The following is a 21,010-nucleotide window of genomic DNA, read 5'->3' as shown; positions in this document are numbered from 1 at the left end:
TCGTCTTGTTGATGTTGAAGAGTCAAGACCTTGGAGACAACAAGAGCGGGGCTTGAATCTTCATCGCAAAAGACTTGGTCATCTTCATCTTCATTGTTCACTTGTCGGTGCATGGCCACTTGCTTAAGAGCTTCCATTTCTCCTTCAATCATGGAGTCATAGGTTCCGTCGTCGTTGAGGATCATGGTGCGCTTGTTTGTGCACTTGATGAGGCGATGGTAGGTCCATGGGGATGACCTTGGGATGCTCCGCATCATCCTTCCACCATTGCTAGCCTCTTCGGTACCGTGCATTGCCCTTTCTCACCTTGAGAGTTGGTGCAAACTTCGCCAGTGCATCCAAACCCCGTGATATGATACGCTCTATCACACATAAGCCTCCTTATATCTTCCTCAAAATAGCCACCATACCTACCTATTATGGCATTTCCATAGCCATTCCGAGATATATTGCCATGCAACTTTCCACCGTTCCATTTATTATGACACGCATCATTATTGTCATATTGCTTTGCGTGATCATGTAGTTGACATCGTATTTGTGGCAAAGCCACCATTCATAATTTTTTTCATACATGTCACTCTTGATTCATCGCAATCCCGATACACCGCCGTAGGCATTCACATAGAGTCATGTTTTGTTCTAAGTATCGAGTTGTAATTCTTGAGTTCTAAGAAAATAAAAGTGTGATGATCATCATTAGAGAATTGTCCCATGTGAGGAAAGGATGATGGAGACTATGCTTCCCCCACAATTCGGGATGAGACTCCGGAAGAAAAAAGGAAATAAAAGAGGCTAAAAAAAAGAAAGAAGGCCCAAATAAAAAAGAAAAATAATAATAATAAATAAATGAGAGAAAAAGAGAGAAGGGACAATGTTACTATCCTTTTTCCACACTTGTGCTTCAAAGTAGCACCATGATCTTCATGATAGAGAGTCTCTTATTTTGTCACTTTCATATATTAGTGGGAATTTTTTATTATAGAACTTGGCTTGTATATTCCAATGTTGGGCTTCCTCAAATGCCCTAGGTCTTCGTGAGCAAGCAAGTTGGATGCACACCCACTTAGTTTCATTGATAAGCTTTCATATATTTATAGCTCTAGTGCATCCGTTGCATGGCAATCCCTACTCCTTGCATTGACATCAATCGGTGGGCATCTCCATAGTCCATTGATTATCCGCGTCAATGTGAGACTTTCTCCCTTTTTTTCTTCTCACACAACCTCAATCATCATATTCTATTCCACCCATAGTGCTATGTCCATGGCTCGCGCTCATATATTGCGTAAAAGTTGAAAGAGTTTGAAAAGGCTAAGTATGAAACAATTGCTTGGCTTGTCATCGGGGTTGTGCATGATGAGAGCATTTTGTGTGACGAAAATGAAGCATGGCCAAACTATATGACTTTGTAGGGATAAGTTTTCTTTGGCTATGGTATTTTGATAAGACATAATTGTTTGATTAGCATACTTGGAGTATTACTATTTTTATGTCAACAATAAACTTTTATCTTGAATCTTTCGGATCTGAACTTTCATGCCACAATAGAGAAAAATACATTGAAGAATATTCTAGAAAGCATTCCACGTCAACAATTCTGTTTTTATCATTTACCTACTCGAGGACGAGCAGGAATTAAGCTTGGGGATGCTGATACGTCTCCAACGTATCTATAATTTTTGATTGTTCCATGCTATTATATTATCTGTTTTGGATGTTAATGGGCTTTATTTTACACTTTTATATTATTTTTGGGACTAACCTATTAACTGGAGGCCCAGCCCAAATTGCTGATTTTGCCTATTTCAATGTTTCGTAGAAAAGAAATATCAAACAGAGTCCAAACGGAATGAAACCTTCGGAAACGTGATTTTTGGAACAAACATGATCCAGAGGACTTAGAGTAGACGTCAAGCAATCAACGAGGTGGCCACGAGGCAGGGGGCGTGCCCTCCCCCCCCTCGTGGGCCCCTCGTTGCTCCAGCGAGCTACTTCTTCCTCCTATATATGTTCACATACCCCGCAAACATCCAGGAGCACCATGAAACCATATTTCCACTGCCGCAACCTTCTGTACCCAAAAGATCCCATCTTGGGGCCTTTTCCGGAGCTCCGCCGGAGGGGGCATCGATCACGGAGGGCCTCTACATCAACTCCATGGCCCCTCCGATGATGTGTGAGTAGTGTACCTCAGACCTTCGGGTCCATAGTTATTAGCTAGATGGCTTCTTCTCTCTCTTTGGATATCAATACAAAGTTCTCCTCGATTCTCTTGGAGATCTATTCGATGTAATCTTCTTTTGCGGTGTGTTTGTCGAGATCCGATGAATTGTGGGTTTATGATCAAGTCTATCTATGAATAATATTTGAATCTTCTCTGAATTCTTTTATGTATGATTGGTTTATCTTTGCAAGTCTCTTCGAATTATCGGTTTGGTTTGGCCTACTAGATTGATCTTTCTTGCAATGGGAGAAGTGCTTATCTTTGGGTTCAATCTTGCGGTGCTCGATCCCAGTGATAGAAAGGGAGTATTGTATTGTTGCCACCGAGGATAAAAAGATGGGGTTTATATCATATTGCATGAGTTTATTCCTCTACATCATGTCATCTTGCTTATGGCGTTACTCTGTTCTTATGAACTTAATACTCTAGATGCATGCTGGATAGCGGTCGATGTGTGGAGTAATAGTAGTAGATGCAGGCAGGAGTCGGTCTACTTATCACTGACGTGATGCCTATATACATGATCATGCCTAGATATTCTCATAATTATTCGTTTTTCTATCAATTGCTCGACAGTAATTTGTTCACCCATCGTAATACTTATGCTATCTTGAGAGAAGCCACTAGGAAAACCTATGGCCCCCGGGTCTATTTTCCATCATACAAATTTCCAATCTATTTTATTTTACAATCCTTACTTTCAATCTATATCATAAAAATACCAAAAATACTTATCTTATTATTATCATCTCTATCAGATCTCACTCTTGCAAGTGGTCGTGAAGGGATTGACAACCTCTTTATCACGTTGGTTGCGAGGTTCTTATTTTTTTTGTGTAGGTACGAGGTGACTCGCGTGTGGTCTCCTACTGGATTGATATCTTGGTTCTCAAAATCTGAGGGAAATACTTACGTTACTTTACTGCACCACCCTTTCCTCTTCAAGGGAAAACCAACGCAGTGCTCAAGAGGTAGCACCTCTTTATAAGGAGGTTCTTTCCCCACATGTATGAGCATGAGAACAAGAGGGACATCCGAGCGCGCTCCTCCTCCGCCCCACCTCGCCACGCCACGCCTCGTCACGACGCGTCGCGGGTTGCGGGAATGAGCCGAGACGATGTCTAAATTTTTACCACGCACGACGGGTATACGAAAGGTCATGCGAGAGTTGAAACGTTTTTCTGTAGTGGACACTAAATCTGAACGGTGTGCCTCTTCGGCTGAAGTCTGTTCGCTTCGTCTCCCTCTGTTGCTTCATCTCCCATCGCTGGCCTCTCGCCTCCTTCTCTTGCGCCTATAAAAGGGAGGTCGCTCCTCTCAGAGAGACGCACCAGAACAACACAACCCTCTCGCCTTCGTTGGTCGATGCCGAATTTGTTGATGCATTTGAATAAGCTCTTCAAATGTGGTCGGATTCTGCTCCGGAAGTTGGATATGATCACCCATGTTCTCAAATTTCAGAGCTGCATCAACATCGTCACCCTCATCCTCGACGATCATGTTGAGAACATGCTCCTCTGCGTCTTCAAGGACTGTCTACATCATCACGTCTCATTGGAGTACTCTTCCTCGTCCGACGAGTCGTCAGACGACTCAGCATACTGCTCGTATGTGTACTTCAAATCAGAATCCATTGCTAGAAAGAAGAAGAGATAATTGTTTTTAGTTTTGATGATTCATCGAACAGTTGTCGGGCATGTTGAGAATAGCAGTAGCGGATGGTACCTGGCGAGGCGGTCGGAGGACAAGAGTTGAACGGGGACGGAGGAGAAGCGGGGTGGAGCCTTGCTGGAGTGGTAGAGGTGACGGAGACGCAGAGTTCCTGCAGGGGTGTGGCATGGTGGCCAGGGTGGTGGAACGGCGGCGAAGGTAAGAGAGAAATAAGGAAAGAGAGAAAACGGGAAGGATGGAGTCGCGGGGTCCGGAAGGGTTTCGGGTGGGTCAGGGGTGTTGAACTCGTACGTTTCGCGTGTCCGACTCCCACAAAGCTTCTCACTTTTGTCTCCAGAGGTGCTCGACGTTGGTCGAGACGCGATATTGTTCTCAGTTAGGACAATTGCTTTTGTTAGCTGTTGGTGGTTGTATTTGGTCTTACTTAATGTGGTCTTCGTTCTACGCTCGTTGTTCACAATGAGTGGTAGTATTTTTGTACTTACGATTCTGTTTTCTATAAAGCTATGATACGTCTAAGTATATTTAAAAAAAATTATCTCTGGTTTGCAGGAGAAATCGTGTCCGAACATCCCAGGAACCGAACAATCCTGTGTTGAATGACTTCCGCGGTCCGGATAGATAAGGGCCATATTGCCTGCAAGCTGCTACTGAGCCATCGGGAGTATGGGATACCACGAAGTGATGGAGCAAAAAAGTTTCCAAAGCAAAATGTCGTAAACAAATGGATGCCATGCGTGAAAGATGGGGATGCTGCTCGCCTACTGAAACAGAAAGCGAGCAAAGGCAATATCCAAACGGTGGAGCGGCCGTCACGTGCGACGTGAATGCGATTGAATGTGGAACAGAAGATGGTGGCGCGCCGTTGGAGTGGAGGGGACGAATGATCAGGGATCAGGGGTGAGCGCCTCGACCCAACAGCTAATCTCCGCCTGTCGCTGGTCCAAGACGAAGAAGATCGCACGCACAAGGATAAACTAACGCCCGGAGAAGGAGAAAAGGCGGCATTCGCAAGAGAGAGAGGAGCGCCCCACCACGGGTGTGAATTGGGAGAGATGCCTTTGTGAGCCGGGCCCATGGAGGCATGATCAGCGCAGCAGGCCTTCATCATTGACCCACTGACGTGACGGTGCTCACTCGCAGGCGCCCAGCGGGAAACAAAGACGGGAGGGACCCTCGCAAAAAAAAAAAACGGGAGGGGGGGTAAAACCGTCAAAACCTAGAGCCTGCAGCCGCACGCACCGCACGGACTCCACCAAAATTCGATGGATGGATGGATGGAGACCAGCGCGCAAAGTAAAGAATTGTCCGTCCGTCGTATATCCAGGTGAAAAAAGCGATCTCCCAAATGTAGGTCACCAACCACGGCTACTTTGCAGGACCGAGCATTGAAGGGCATCTCGGATGGAGACACCAACGTCAGTCAGTCCAGATAAACCAGTCCGTCCATGAGCCAGGTCCACGGCCCGCCGCTCTGCTGCCCCACCCCTCCACCACCGCCTGTCGCCCCCTTTCCCCTCATCACCACCACGCCGGCGTCCAGATCACGGCGCCGGGGAAGAAGAAGAAGAAGAAGAAGAAGAAGAAGGAGAGCCGCGGTGCACGGGGAACAGAGAAGTAGATAGAGGAGAGGGGAGGAGAGGAGAGAATCTCCCACCACCCAGCAGCAAAGCAACCCACGACAGACGTTGCGTCGTCGCCACAAACATCTTCACCGAATATCCATCCGCCCGCCAGCCACCAGCCTTTACTGTTAAACCAACTGCCGCCCGCCCCGTATTATCCGGTTTCCCGTTCTCGCACGAGTAATACTACTGTCGAGACAGACTGTTTATAAACCCCATCCCGTCCATGGGATAGATATTTGGGAAGGAATCCCGGTAGGCCACGATTTCTCCCCCCGGCCGAAAACCGATCGCGAGTCAAACTCCGGGCGCATATATTTTTTGTAGTATATGGGCGGATCCGACGCAGCCCCAGCCGCAAGGGACGACGCCCAGGTCGTGGTGGTTGTGGGATCCCCCGTCGACGGCCCCCCCGCCCCCTCCGCCTCCGACCTCCCTCTCGCTGCCTCCGCGCCGGCCTCCACGCCACCGGCGCCGGAGGAGGCGGAAGCTAAGCGGGAGCTCTCGGCGGCTGCTCCGGCCGAGAGTTTAGTGGTGGAAGGTAAGCAGGTGGAGGCGGCGGCGGCGGCGGCGCAGGCCATGGCGGTCACCGTGGTGCGGGACGTCGAGGCGGGCCCCGAAGCGAGCACCAGCGGCGTGGCCGACGAGAAGCCCTCCTGGTTCACCCCGAAGAGGTACTACTGCTTACTGCTACCACTAATCCCCCGGCATAGCGAGATTGAGCGGCAGCTTTGGCTTGGTAGTAGGTTTGAACTGTTGGGTGCACGGGTTTTTCCCTCTGCGGACCTCTGGGACGGGTTTCATATCGAATTGGGGCGATTTGGCTGTTTGGTTTGAAAATTCTGGGTTCTCGCGAGCTCCAATTGAGCTGCCATTGCGTTGATTTGAGCTGCGAGCCTTCAGCGATGCCAGGTTGAGGTCAGATGCGCGCTAGGAGATTTGGCCAGTTTTTTTACGCTTGATAACAAATCATTGCTCATACTACTAACAATCATCAGTGATATGTGCTGTATGGTTCCATCTCCTTAATCGAAATTTCTCTTGAATCTCTGCTTGTTCCTTTCGTGACTTCTGGTTTTAGTACTTGTCCGTTTCTCTATGTTGGCTTGCTTTAGTGGCGTGGACCTGCGTCTTGTAGTACTAGTTTGGCGTTCGCGTGATGCAGTTTGTTCCCGTTTGTAGTGGTCTTAAAACCGTTTGTGCGCGCGTGGGCGTTATTTGGTAACGGTGGCCCAAGCCTTTTTTTCTGGCGAGATAGTCTCTATACTCTTTTGATATGCATTGCAAATTGCATAGTAGATTTGTTCTCAATTTCGACAAGATGGAGTGGTGATTTGGTTGTTCTCCTCTTGTTTGGCACAGCTCATCTTGTTAGTATATTATGTGCTCACCGTGGTTCGGATTTTTTCCAAGTTTTGGGCCTCTTCAGTGTGACATTTTGAGGAATTGGAGGACATGGTGATGCAATGTCAATAATTCCACGTTGTGTGTGGGTCTTGAGTTCAAAACTTGTTGTTTATGCAGACTGCAGTAGCAGTTTAGTGCATGTGTGCTCAGTATCCCCCTGGGCATTGCCATTATCTGAATTTAGTCAATAATTTCATGTCAGAAGCTGTAATTTATACAGATTAAATTAGCATGACATACTCTGTCAGGTTTGTGTGTTCTCATTGTAAGGAGTCCATTATGCAGTGGTTGATTAATTACTTATTATGGTTGCAGATTACTTGTGATGTTCTGCATAATCAACATGCTAAATTATGTTGACCGGGGAGTAATAGCAAGTAATGGTGTCAATGGCAGCCGTGGCAGTTGTTCTGGTGGCACATGCTCATCAGGTTCTGGAATTCAGTAAGTCCCACCAGAAACTTTTCTACAAAATGTGACATCTCTTTTGAACTCAATACACTTTTTGCATGTCTTGGCTACTATAGTTCAGGAGAAACGCTCATATAATTTAATTCGTTGCAAATTGCAAGTCGTTATATACACATTAAATTTGTATGCAAATTCTTTTTTTTAATCTTCTCTTCTATTTGTTTTCCTGCATGTCTTCACTCTATAGTATTTTTCCGTTAATCATGTTGGCCATCTTAATTTTATCATCATATCTTTTGTTTATTCCTGATTGGCCTTCGTTATACCCATTTTACTTTACTTTAATTGATCTCATCACTAGTCCCCATAAAGAAGAAAGAAGTAATAGGTAGGGATGACAGGATTTGAACCTGTGACGTTTTGTACCCAAAACAAACGTGCTACCAAGCTGTGCTGCACCCCTTCTCCAAATTAAATTGCCGTACAATGCCATTGTACACAATTCATGTCTTCTTTTCCACACATAAGTTTCTTCTTCTTTCTCTATCTCATGCCATGTTCTCTACAGGGGTGATTTTAATCTGAGCAATTTTGAAGATGGCGTGTTGTCCTCGGCATTTATGGTAGGGTTGTTGGTGGCTTCCCCGATATTTGCGTCATTGGCAAAAATGTTAGTATCCTATGGTCCTCTTTTAATGTACTATACCTTTATTTCTATATATTGCTCATTGCAGTAGGAAAAAGATATTACAAATGGAAAACTATTCTTCAAACAACAATACACACTACAGATTAACATTGTTTTAATAGGTTCGATGCAAGCCTTTAAGGGTGCTGTTTTTTTTTTTTTGCATGTGATAGATTTTTCCCCTCCTTGCAGACACAATCCTTTCAGGCTTATTGGCGTCGGATTGTTAGTCTGGACTATTGCAACAGCTGGCTGTGGGTGCGCGTTTGATTTCTGGTCAATTACTGTATGTCGCATGTAAGTACTTTCTAAATGTTAATGTTTCAGATCAGTGTAATTTTTTAATAAAACTCTCCTAATCATGTGATCTATTCTACAACATGTTAATTAGGTTAGTTGGTGTTGGTGAAGCTTCGTTTATAAGTCTCGCAGCTCCTTTCATTGATGACAATGCACCAGCAGCACAGGTCCTGTTAATCTTGTGATGCCTTTAGATTTCTTAAGACTGATTTCTGTGTACTATATGTCAACATATCTTGTGTTTGCTTGGATTTATTTCTATACCCAAGTCCTATCATGAAGCAACATTCTTCTGGAAATAATCTACATCTTTGCACATGTGTCATGTTTATGACGTGTCAAGGATATGAATGATCTTACTCCGAATCATTATATGTCACTAGAAGGAACAAATTGTCAAACGCATGTCACTGAGGCAAAATTCTGCAGGGCATTCAAAATATGTTAATCAATACAGTACATAAAGACCATGTAATCCAGGATTGTAATGGATTACTCAGCCGGTAATTGCTTTGGGAGCCTGAGTTCATATACTCCCGCATGAACATTTTTTTTAAAATAGAAAAAAAATCTGAATTTGTTTGGCACCAAAGATGCTCGAGTATTCTAGGTGTGTGCAAAATTTCGTGAAGAAATGTCATCGATGGTGCTCTGGACAAAAAAAAAAAAGAAAAAAATGGTGCTCCAAAGAAACAGAGACATTTTGGAGCACTGATTGTTTTTTCCTTTTGGTCCAGAGCACCACGAATGCCATTTGTTCACGAAATTGTGCACACACCTAGAACACTAAAGTGCCAAAAAAATCCGTTATTTTACTTTTTCTTCGAATTTACTGTTCATGCGGGAGTAAAAATGCTGTCCTCAATCCTCATCACTCATTGCTGTATTGAGCTGAGTAGCTTAGGTTAAAAAAATTCTTCACCAATTGCTTCTAGTTGTTAAATCAGGTGAATAAATTGCTCCTTGATTAACTCATACATCCATGGATCATGATGTTATGTAGTTTTATGTTTGCTTAGGAGGTTTTGTTTACATAGTACTGTTTCTTCCTTTTGTATTATTTTAATCAAAAACTAACATTGCTGCTAATTATGTTACCAGAAAACTGCATGGCTTGCTATGTTCTACATGTGTATACCCACTGGGATAGCACTGGGTTATGTTTATGGTGGGTTGGTAAGTCTTATGCTACACTTCTTTCTTGCTTCTTGGTTTTGCCTCAAATTATACGGGTTGAGTAACAGGTGCATTACCAGTGTAACTTGACCTTGTATTGTTCAAAATTATGTTGCATCTCATCAGGTTGGGGGTCATCTGCACTGGCGTGCTGCTTTCTGGGGAGAGTCAATTTTGATGCTTCCCTTTGTCATTCTGGGCTTTGTGATAAAGCCACTAGAGCTCAAAGGTGTGGCTTTGTATTATGTATTATTTTGCTTATTACCAGTGTAGACAGCACTAATTTCTATTTTGGTATTCTGGCACTCTGACTTTCTTCCATTTGTTTTCTCTTTCTTTTGGGGTGGTGACTTGTTTACCAGGATTTACTCACAACAAAAAGACAAAAGAGTATGGTCAAATGCTCAGTCCGGAGCTTCAAGATGAGACAAGTACATCCCTTCTCTCTTTACTTAGTTTGACGTTGTCACACCATCCTTGCCTTAAAAAAATGCTTGAATATTCCCTTCAAAGGTTAAAATCGTAATTTGCTTCATTCAGTTATTAGAAGAACTCACTGTTTCTCTACACTGATTTGCTTACAGTACATGAGTGAAAAGCACTTCAGAAAACATCTTCCTAATTAAATTCCTTCTCTTGACTTCTATCTCCATGCATGTTATGCTAAATTTTTGAGTTACAGGGCTACTACTTCTGTGATGAGTCGAACCGTGGTAATATGCCTGACATTCTATGATCCTAGGATCTTAAGCATTTTCAATAGGAAAACAACCTAAGGGCAGAACTGATGATTTGCTTAGCCTTCTCGATTGTTTCGATGTCCCCTTGTATTTGAAATGCACAAAAGCAGCGAGCTTTGTTTTAGGGAAGAAAATAGTCCCATAATATAAGAGTGTTTTTGACACTGCACTAGTGTAAAAACGCTCTTATATTATGGGACGGAGGGAGTAGTAACTAACTTGCAATCATGTATCCTAGATGACCTTGTTCATTTGCTTAGGGCTTGTTCATCAAAGGCTACTTTCATTGACATTTCTGGATACAACATCATACTGAATATAATTTGCCTCCTCCTGGCTGCTGGGGTGTGTAACTTCACAGAAGCTCAAGCGCCAGTAAACACCGCCTTGTTCAATTGCTCATTTTTCTTCCAACTATTTCCAGATAATAATGGAATAAAGCAGGGTGTGCCTGCTGTAGTTGAGGGCCTTGCAGAAAAGTCTTCCCTGTAAGCACCTCCTTTGTGTTTTCTCTTTTGCTAGATTAGAACTTTAGATCAGTGCCTTAATTTTATATCTTCATACAGTGCTATTTCTTTCTTTTTTTATCGGAATATACAGCCCTTTTCCTTGTTGATGATCTAGGTAAAAGTCAATATTGTAGTTACTTGTCTTATGTGCCTATTGCAAATAGAATACTTAGTAGCTTACTTTCATTAACGTAATATACAAAATCGTTTGAATATTCACATTTTCATCATGCAGCTCCAGTTTCGGGAAGAAAGTTATGATTGAAATCCATCATTTTGGGGTAGATATGAAAGAATTGCTACAAGAGAAAGTCTATGTTTTCAATGTGGCTGGTCAGATTTTCTTTCACATGTTATGCAATCGTTTTAACTCTATTATGTTAGATACTTCCCCTTTATACTGAACATGAGCTTTTTAAATGCTAAACTCAGTTGTGTTCAATGCATTATACTTCATCCTTAATGTTAGACAAGAAGATCTTCCATATATAGTATGCATTTAAATATAGTTGAAACAACATGTACTCTGATCCATTGTTGTTTTCTAACTCAAGTTAAGCCCAATTGGTTCAACTTTTGTGGCAGATTCAGCACAAAATGTTACTGTTAACCCATAGGAGTAAATAGCCAAGTCTTAAGAGTAAATAGCCAAGCTAGCAACTACTTTTGGGAAGTAAAAAACATCTTTTCTAAACAAAGTCTTGCTGTGGCTATAGATTCTTCATTCAGCATTCAAAATTAGGGCAGTAAGGTTCTCTCGCGGTACATTACTTCCAATGGATCCTTGTAGTTAGTAACACGTGTCTTTCACACCCAAATTTGAAGTTTGATTGATACTACTTCTGAAATACATTTCATTTGCAACTCTTTTTTGCGGGGTATAGTCTTCTGTTTGTAACCGGGGTAAATTTAATTGTGCGATTCCAGGTTACATCTTTTACAACGCTGTCATTGGTGCCTATTCATATTGGGGCCCCAAGGCTGGTCAGGATATCTACCACATGGTAATTCCTTGTAGTCTGTTTTTCCGATGATAGGGCATGCGATTATTTGAGCATTGATTTTAATTTAGTTATCTGTATGAAAGCCCAGGTCTTCTGGTTTAGTGTATCTTAGTCCTAGCATGATATTTATATTATCATACTTCAATATATTGCCATTTCACTGGATAACCTTTCATGCTGAACTTTTCATACCAGGCCAGTGCAGATCTAATGTTTGGCGGAATAACAATAGTGTGTGGAATAGTTGGAACCCTTGCAGGGGGTTTCATCCTTGACAAGATGGACTCTACAATTTCTAATGCTTTCAAGGTAAGAGAAAAATTTACATGTAATATTTCGATAAATCACGAGTGAACGCGGTGCCACGTGAGGATGTAATCCTGCCGGTCAGCTCCCTCATGATTCGTGCAGTTTTAATACACAAAGCGCGTATACTAATATCTTGTCACCGTATCCAGGTAGTATAGTTTTTCCTATTCGCTCTGAGCGCATTAAGTTTTTGTCAGGCTGAATGGGCAACTACAACACGCTCCCTGCCGCTTTGTGCAGATCAGTACGCATTGAGTTACTGTCCATTTATGTGCTACCAGCTTCAGGCAAGAGGGAAAAATTTTAGATGCTACCACACATTACATGCTATCATGCTACCATTTTTCAAAAACATGTTTAAATGTTTCACAAAATTCCGACAAAATTTGTGAGTGTTCAAAAGGCATGTGTCTACAATCTGTAAAAAGTTCAAATCAAAATTCGAAACACACATGGAGAAACAAAAAAGACAAATTCAGTATGAATAGTGCCACAAAAGGACAAAAGCCAGAATGACATTATTTACATTCTGATTTGTCCTATTTGTTTCCCCATGTGTATTTCGAATTTTTGAGTTGAACTTTTTACAGGTTGTCAACATATATCTTTTGAACACTCATAATTATTTTCAGAATTTTTTGAAACAGCTAAATATGTTTTTTGAAAAATTGTATCATGGGAGCACCTAATGTGTGGGGGCATAGGAGATGGACAGGAGTGGCAGTTGTGAAAATAATCCAAATTAATATGTCAGTGACTAGATGTATGCTGGCCTTTCGGCAGCAATGATGATGTCTGGCCTACATCCCGTTTGCCATTGATCCCACCATAATGATGTTGATAATGGCTCATTATCACAACCCACCCTAGCAGATTTACTCACGTTCATGTTAATTTGCTAGTATTATTTGCATAATTATCAAGTACCTTCAGTATAGTAATAAAGACCACAACCCAGCTGCCCCTAAATGTAATACTAGTTTCTTGCAATCCAATTTTTAAAGCTTGGCATATATAGATGTTTGTGTTAACATTTTTTATTTCAAGTAAGGTTAAATCTCCTCCTCAATAAGACTACTAACTAAATTGTCTTAGGCCCCTAACATCATGTATATGACGTTTGAAAAATGAAAACATCATATATATGCCGAACCCTACCATCTCCACTAGGGAGGCATTATTACAATCCCAACAAGTACAATATATGAAGAACTTAAAAAAACACCTAGTATGAACAACGGTTGACCAAAGAAGAAAAAATGAGTCGTTAACTGTCAGGACCCCGACTCGATGTCACATCGATCTAGCCTGTAACACCTCATATCACTTTGCGGCCTCACGCACGGTATCCCCACGGGTGTTGCCTTACCTTTGCCCGGGACCGTTTGCGCCTTTTGGCTCACGTATATGATAGTGTCGCTAGCATCCATATGATAAGGAGCCCGGGCTGACATGACTAGTCGTAAACCCAAAGTGGCACAGACTTATAGGGACAGGCATTCATGACCCAGCTTCGAACATGTCGGTCAACAGCAAGTGGGTCCGGGCTGTAGCACTGGGCTAGCAGGACTCCGGTAAACCGGGCTGTAGCGGGCTAACAGGACTCCGGTACTCAATGCGTGACATTTCCCCGAAGGGACAGACACCGGAACGAGGAAGGACACATGCCGGCCAGCCTAAGTGTTCCAGAGCAGTAGCAAGCTACCATGGCTCGGCGGTAACACTAGGAGACATTTCCCGGTAAGAGAGGCTACTAAAGATAAACGACTAGATAGTCAGATCCCACACATACCAAGCATTTCAATCATACACACAATATGCTCGATATGTGCAAATACAACAAAGGCATCACAACATGACTCTACGACACAAGTACTTTATTTAAGGCTCAGAGAGCCATACATTACATACACAAGGTACGGGTCACACGACCCAACATTCAAGTCATACAGTCATACAAACCAGCAGCGGAAGTAACTTGTCTGAGTACAGACAACTAGAAAATAAAAGAGGCTTGGAAGCCTAGCTATACTACGTGGTCCTTCACAAGCTCAGGATCACCACCTGGGTCTTAGCCTACTCATTGATGTCAACGTCTACGTAGAACCCATCAGAAGGGGTTGCAGCGTCTTCTGTAAAAATGTAAATTATAGTATCATGAGTACAAAGGTACTCAGCAAGACTTACATCAGATCCTATATACATGCACATTATCAAGAAGGGTTGGTGGAGTTATTGCAGCAAGCCAGCTTTGACTCTTGGCTAGGCTAACCTACGAGACTCCAATTTGAAACGGTTTTGCGTACACGAGTCCACTACTCACCAATTCAATACACTACCGAGGATCCACCTCCGTCTTCCTACGGAAGAGCCATCCTCGGCACTCACACTTATCTTGAGGCTTTTAGTAGTTTCCATTTACTTGTCTATGAACTGTATAGGCAACCAAGTAGTCCTTTACCGCGGACGCGGCTATTCGAATAGATCATGATAACCCTGCAGGGGTGTACTTCTTCATACACGCTCTCACCACTTACCGTCGTTTACACGACATGTACTCGGCAACCTTCAAGCGGAAGCCCAACGTGGGTGTCGGCCACGACCTACCTAATCACCTAAGCCTCCAGTCCAGGTTTATCGCCTATCCAGGTTCCATCCGCAGGGAGTCCGGCCGAAGTTTCCCATACGGCCCCGAACGATGTGAACAGGGTTCCCGAGATACCTAACGGGTATTCGGTACACCCGGCCACGTACCTACCGCATCACAGCCCACCCCTACGGTCAGCGCTGTCCACGGCCTCCAGTAGGCTACAAACACCAGAAACTACTTGCAACTCCTGGACGGAGAACTAGGGTGAATAAGAAGCCGAGAGGGTCCATTGGTTTCGGGCCCAATGCATGGTAGTAGCTGATTCTTAAATCACACATACAGATCTCAGTGCTTAAGGTCGGCTTCAATGAAACAACCCACCATGTACTCCTACATGGCCTCTCATCGATACCTTTATCAAATCGTGTTCACCACACCACTCTCATTACCGACATAATCATTTCACTCTAGCCCATCACCCAGATGAACCAGACCTGACACGACTCTAAGCATAGCAGGCATAGCAAGGTAGGAACAACACATACATATGGCTCAATCAACTCCTACACATGCTAGTGGGTTTCATCTAGTTACTGTTGCAATGACAGGTCATGCAGAGGAAGTGGGTTCAACTACCGTAGCACACAGCAGTTTGAAACGCGTTGTCTTAATGCAGTAAAAGAGAGCAGGAGCGAGAACATGGGATTGTATCGATATGATCAAATGGTTGGTTGCTTGCCTGATGGTTCGATGCACTGATACGGTTCTTCGTTAGGGTAATCACGATACTCCTCGGAGGCAGATCCTGCCGCAAAAAAACACCGATATACAACCATTACCAAACAATGTGCAACAATATGATGCATGCATGAAACATAGCAGTATGAGTGTGTTGGGCTAATGCAACTAAGACCAGAAGGGTTTGAACTAATTTGGATCAAAGATTCAAATTTCAAACTCAATTATGGTCCTTTAAAGTGTTTTTCCTTGTTCTGCATTAAACATCAAGTTAACTTGTTTAGTCATGCATGAAAGTAGTACAGATGGATAGATTGGATTTTTCTGATCATTTTTCATATATAATTTGTCTGATTTGGAGTTACAGAATAAAAGTTATGAATTTTTGAAGTTTAAATTATATTCTGGAATTTCCTATATTAGAATAATTCCGGAAAATCAATTATTGCGTCAGCCTGACTGACGTCAGCAGGTCAACGGAACTTGTCCGGGTCAAACCTGACAGTGGGTCCCGCATGTCAGGGTGATTAAATTAATTAAAGTTTAATTAAAACTAAACCTGTTTAACTAACAGGGCTGGGCCCCACCTGTCATTGACTCAGGGGAGTCAACCAGGGCCCACCCGTGGTCAAACCCGGGTCGGCTGCACCGGCGTTTAGCCGCCGGCGAGCCCGACGCGGCGGCGGAAGTGATTTTTGCCGTTCCGGCAACCAAACGAGCCGCGGAGGGCACCGGAGAGGAGCTGAGGTCGAGCCGCAGCTCTTGGTGGAGTCCGTTGGGGTCGGGGTGGCCGGAGTTGGCGCCGGCGACGACTTTGGCGGCCACTGGGGTTCGGCCGAAGACGAACTTGACGCTAGGGTGTGCGGGGAGGTGCGGGACGTGCACGGTTGGGCCTAACGCAACGTGGTGAGTGCGTTGGACACCGCGGGTTGGCCGAAGGATGGCCGGAAACACGTCGGCGACGAGATCCGCGGCGGTGCGTGCGTGTGATCTTCGTGCGGTGGCTACACGGCTCGGGAATGAGAGAGAGAGGGTCGGAGAGGTAGCTAGGCTCACAGCGCTCCCGTAGAGGCCACCGGCGGGGTCGGGGACGAGCTGAGGCGGCGACGGCGTTGAAGGGGATCTCCGGCGACGGCGAGCTCGGGCGAGGTCGGTGCGGTGGTCTCGGGCCGCACGAGCACACGGGGCTCGGCTAGCTCGATGAAGTGGACGGCGGCGGAGCTCCTGGACACGGCGGCACGGCGTGAGGTTGACGGAGGGCGTGGCTACGGCGAGGGGGTGGCGGCGATGGCGTCGGCCATGGCGTGGGAGAGCGAGGGAGAGGAGCTGGAGGGGAGAGGGGGTGTCTGGGAGGTTCGGGGGAGAGAGGGAGGCCGATTCACGGCGTTAGCCGGGCGAGGGAGGCGGCGAGGCGGCGAGCAGGTGCGTGGCACCCATGCGGTGCTCGCCGTCGAGCACCTGCCTGCCTGCCTGGCCGGCAAGCAGCTCGCTGGCGCGGTGCTGGGCTGGGCCGGCAGGTGGGCCGGGTGCTAGGCGCCAGGTAAGCTTTTTCCATTTCTTCTGTTTCTGTTTTTTTTTAATACTTCTGCAACTTTGTTGAATTAAATAAAATACTTAGGCTACTCCTAAAATCACCAAACTACTCCTGGTCCATAGTTGGATTATTTCCAACATGAAACATTTTAGTTTGGAGTTATTTGAGCATTTAAATATTTTATATAATTTTAAATGCCCAAATTCAAATACTTATGATTTAATTCAAAAACCCTAGGATGGCCTAGGAAAATGTGCACCACTTTTGGCAGAGGTTCTGAACCAAGACAAAAATGATGGGCATTCTAGAAGGGCATTTCAGGTTCATTGAACAAGTTTTTAGTAAACCCTAATTGGTTTCAGAGGGGACTGGGGGTTCTGTCATCCCCATTTCAGGTTTCTGGTGAAAGAGTAAACATGATGCAACACTCTAATGCATGGCTAACTAGGATGTGACATTAACCCCACACGGTTTAATTACCAACATTCAAGGTGTACAGGGAAACCACTAGCGCAACACTTCACATTGATCTCTCAAGTATGTATGGGCTTCATTTAAGATGCCCAACCACCAGCCCATATACATGTATTTGCTGAATTAACCTAGCATAGTGTTGGCGTATTCATTTAATCGCTATATAAAGTGCTAATCACATAGCATGCATGGACTGCCCAGATTACATCCTCGCGTGGCACCATATCCCAAAAATTCGCGTCCGTAATATTTGCATTATTTACCTTCTAACTTGTATTTTCAAAGAAACAACCCAGCCTTTTAGTCCAATTGTAAGGTATGTTTTCAAATAGCTTGATAGGTGGTTATTCTATTAGCACGAATATCTACCAACATCTTAAGTTGATGATTTCACGCTAGTTTTTAATTACTGATTCTAGGCTTTTGTTCCTTCTTTTGCAGACGACATGCAATCAGTAGTTAATGTGTCGTTCTTTTTGAGCATGTTCCTAGGATTTGTTCTTATCATTGCCTGTTGCCTTATTTGTTCTTTAGCAGAATGGCACTGGACCATTAAGTAGGCATGGCCATTTTCCTTCTTATATACCAGCCAGCATGATGTTTAACATGGATGTGTTGTACTTAACTACTTATGTCTACTGAGTAGTACCTTCCAGTCATATAAGTCTGGAGGCTGGAGCAATGAAGCTAAAGGAATCTGTATATGCTGCTTACTACTGTATAGCTTTGTAATTATGTAATTCTTACTTCCGTTGACACGATTTCTTTTCTTGTAGCTTCTTTCTGGCGCAACTTTCCTCGGGGCAATATTTTGTTTCAGTGCCTTTTGTTTCAAGAGCCTTTATGGATTCATACCCTTCTTTTCAGTGGGGGAGCTATTGGTTTTTGCAACTCAGGTAAATATTTCCTTTGCTTAACTATTTTCACATCACTTTAGATTCTTACTCCTATTACGTAACTGAGCTGAAACTATTGTTGCTCATTTAGGAACACAAAGAAACACTACTCTTACTTCATTATGTTTATCTTGGTTACCACTTCTGAGAATCTTCACATTAGAAGTTACTCGAGTTGCTGTATGGGTATTGGATGTAAAACGGACATCATTTTTAAACAAGTTGCTTACTTTTTATGTACTTGCCATGCTGATAAGCATTTCAATATATGGTAAATGTACTCATATGCCTAGTTAAATTCTGCACATATACTTATCCTGTGTACTTGCAGGCTCCAGTAAACTACATATGCCTTCATTGTGTGAAACCAAGTTTGCGGCCATTATCAATGGCTATGTCTACTGTTTCGATACATATATTCGGTGATGTGCCTTCTTCACCCATCGTTGGGGCTCTTCAGGTACTTGTCCTTTGTGCTTGTTTCCAATGGATCATAGGCAAAGAATTACTTGCTTAGCAACTTAATTGCTCATGTTCTCTGTACGTAACCAGGTCCGTTATTTTTGTGTAAATGAGATTACCCTTGTTTGTTAGGTTGATGTCTCAATGATTGTCATAATGGATTTTTATATGTCAACACATTATTTTAGATCCCAATATTTCTATGGCCCTCAATTACTCTATTATTGCCCTAGCAGATGTTGATGTATTATAGGCCTTACATTTTAGCTGCATCCAGCACCACTTGGATGGTTATACTTTTCAGTATTGTTGAATCGTTGAGTCTTACATTGTGTTTTTACTGTTGGAACTTTGATGCAGGACTATCTCCATAACTGGAGATCAACTGCGCTTTTATTGACATCCGTCCTCTTTATTGCGTTTGGATTTTGGTTTACCGGTATGTTCTCTTAGTATAGTATAAATTATATAACTCCATATAATGTCTGGGCAGTATCTTATGTTTTCACTGTGATTAAAAGAACTACATAATGCTTGCCACTCTAGGAGCAACTGTTTCAACCTCATGTTTAGAAGTCATATGCACGCATGATTTGAAACCAAGCCAAATCACTACCATGCCTTAGGGGCTGTTCGGCAATCCTCCCACTCCATGAAATCTCAGGATCTGTGGAGCACCTCCTTCCCCACTCCGCGATTTTGAACTGCTGCTCCACCAGCTCCGGGAGCGGAGTTTTGGACGGGAGGGAATCCGAACAGGCCTTTAGTGTGTACTTTGAATACGTGCTTGGAGAATGAGATTCATTTTATTTGCATGAGCCTAACAAAGTTACCTACTTGAAGGGTCTAAAGCATTTCTTGTGTTCCCCTTTGGTCGCAAATTGTTTAGCCTAGTTAGCTGTTCCAAGCAATAGAGAATAATTATAATAGGAGAAATCCAGTCATCAACTACGAGCAGGTCATGTGGTTTGGGGAAAATAGTTTTGAGGAAACCTGTAGGAGCAAATGCATTCATTAAGGAGAGTATTTTGGAGATTTAAGGGTACAGGAAGAGTTGGGATGTCTAGAAATAATCAACTTGCATTGTTTGTTCACTACTAGTATTACTTAATCATATGAGCAATGCATTTTGTGCCAGCTGACCACTATAAGTAATGCATTTTAGTGCGTGTTTGTGATAGTTGACTGAAGCTGAGACATGTTCTCCCTTTGCAGCCATATTTTTCCGCAGCGTTGATCGTTCGAATGAGCAGAGCGAGCATGATGTTCCTGCCACTGAGAGATCAAACCTCAGGCCATTGCTTGATGATGGAAACGATGAAGCGCACACTTCTCAATGATCAAGGAAGTCATCAAGCAAGATGTCTTTTTCTTTCTTAGCTGGATTATTTCGGCCGTACCAGCAAACATGTGAAATGTAAATTTGCATGTCCGTTGGCTGTACCTGTACATAAATCGTTTGCTCTCTTGGTCTTCTTGGCTTTTGTGTACAGACTGCAGATACTGCAAACAGTATGTATCAATGGTGTAACTTGGTTGATTAGAAAGGGTGGGTAATGTTTGCACATGTCAACAAAATTTCTTCCGAATTAGTCGGATCTGAAGCTAGAATTGCTTGTCCGGTCTCTGCTTCTCTAGCGTGGATGGATATCCCATCTATTTGCTGAGGTACAGTGGTTCTTCCTTCAATACGCGAGGTTATTGGAAGTAATAAACATTATGAATTGCTTCAGCTACAAAGAAGGTACACTGAATGCACATGGGATTGAGCGCCCAGGGTTTATGGTCCCAATCATTCTCCATGCCGCTCGTACATCTGGTAGGTCATCGGAATAAAAGGAACGGGCGCCCAACTGCCGACTGGAGCGGCGATGTACGCTGCACAAGGAAGAGGAAAGAGGGCTGTAGCGCGATCATGACCCTGAACAACCAATGTGGTCCAGGCTGGGCGCAACAGCAACATGTCGCGTCTGGCGAGCCGCACATCCCATACAATCGGCCCGAAGAGCATCAATGAGCAGGCCTACTAAATAGGCATAGAGATACATTAGCCGAGTTTGCTTACAACAACTGCTATCACTCTAGCATCGGAATGGCACCTTTCGAAGCACTCTACGGGAACCTTTGTCGTACCCCGATTTGTTGGGGTTGGCACGTACCGACCGACGGGGCCACAGAAGATGAAGGAGAGTGCCGAGAAGATTCCACTTATTCTAGATTAAAAGCAGTTCAGGACCAGGTACGCCGAC

At 43.8% G+C, this 21,010-nt stretch overlaps 1 protein-coding gene across 1 annotated transcript; it reads left to right on the top strand.

Moving 5' to 3' along the window:
* The first annotated feature begins 5,348 nt into the window (after positions 1 to 5,348).
* Positions 5,349 to 20,328, top strand: LOC123189838 (probable sphingolipid transporter spinster homolog 2). Its single transcript, XM_044602343.1, has 16 exons — positions 5,349 to 6,197; positions 7,246 to 7,374; positions 7,910 to 8,011; positions 8,222 to 8,326; positions 8,421 to 8,496; positions 9,431 to 9,505; positions 9,632 to 9,734; positions 9,868 to 9,936; positions 10,670 to 10,733; positions 10,990 to 11,087; positions 11,682 to 11,758; positions 11,954 to 12,067; positions 18,180 to 18,299; positions 18,631 to 18,759; positions 19,122 to 19,200; positions 19,977 to 20,328. Exons 1-16 carry the CDS (start codon positions 5,854 to 5,856, stop codon positions 20,099 to 20,101), a joined length of 1,809 nt encoding a protein of 602 aa, XP_044458278.1. The 5' UTR covers positions 5,349 to 5,853; the 3' UTR covers positions 20,102 to 20,328.
* The last annotated feature ends 682 nt before the right edge of the window (positions 20,329 to 21,010 follow it).

Source organism: Triticum aestivum, chromosome 2A (assembly GCF_018294505.1).
Source record: "Triticum aestivum cultivar Chinese Spring chromosome 2A, IWGSC CS RefSeq v2.1, whole genome shotgun sequence".
NCBI classification, from domain to species: Eukaryota; Viridiplantae; Streptophyta; class Magnoliopsida; order Poales; family Poaceae; genus Triticum; species Triticum aestivum.
This window is presented reverse-complemented; position numbering and strand designations above follow the sequence as displayed.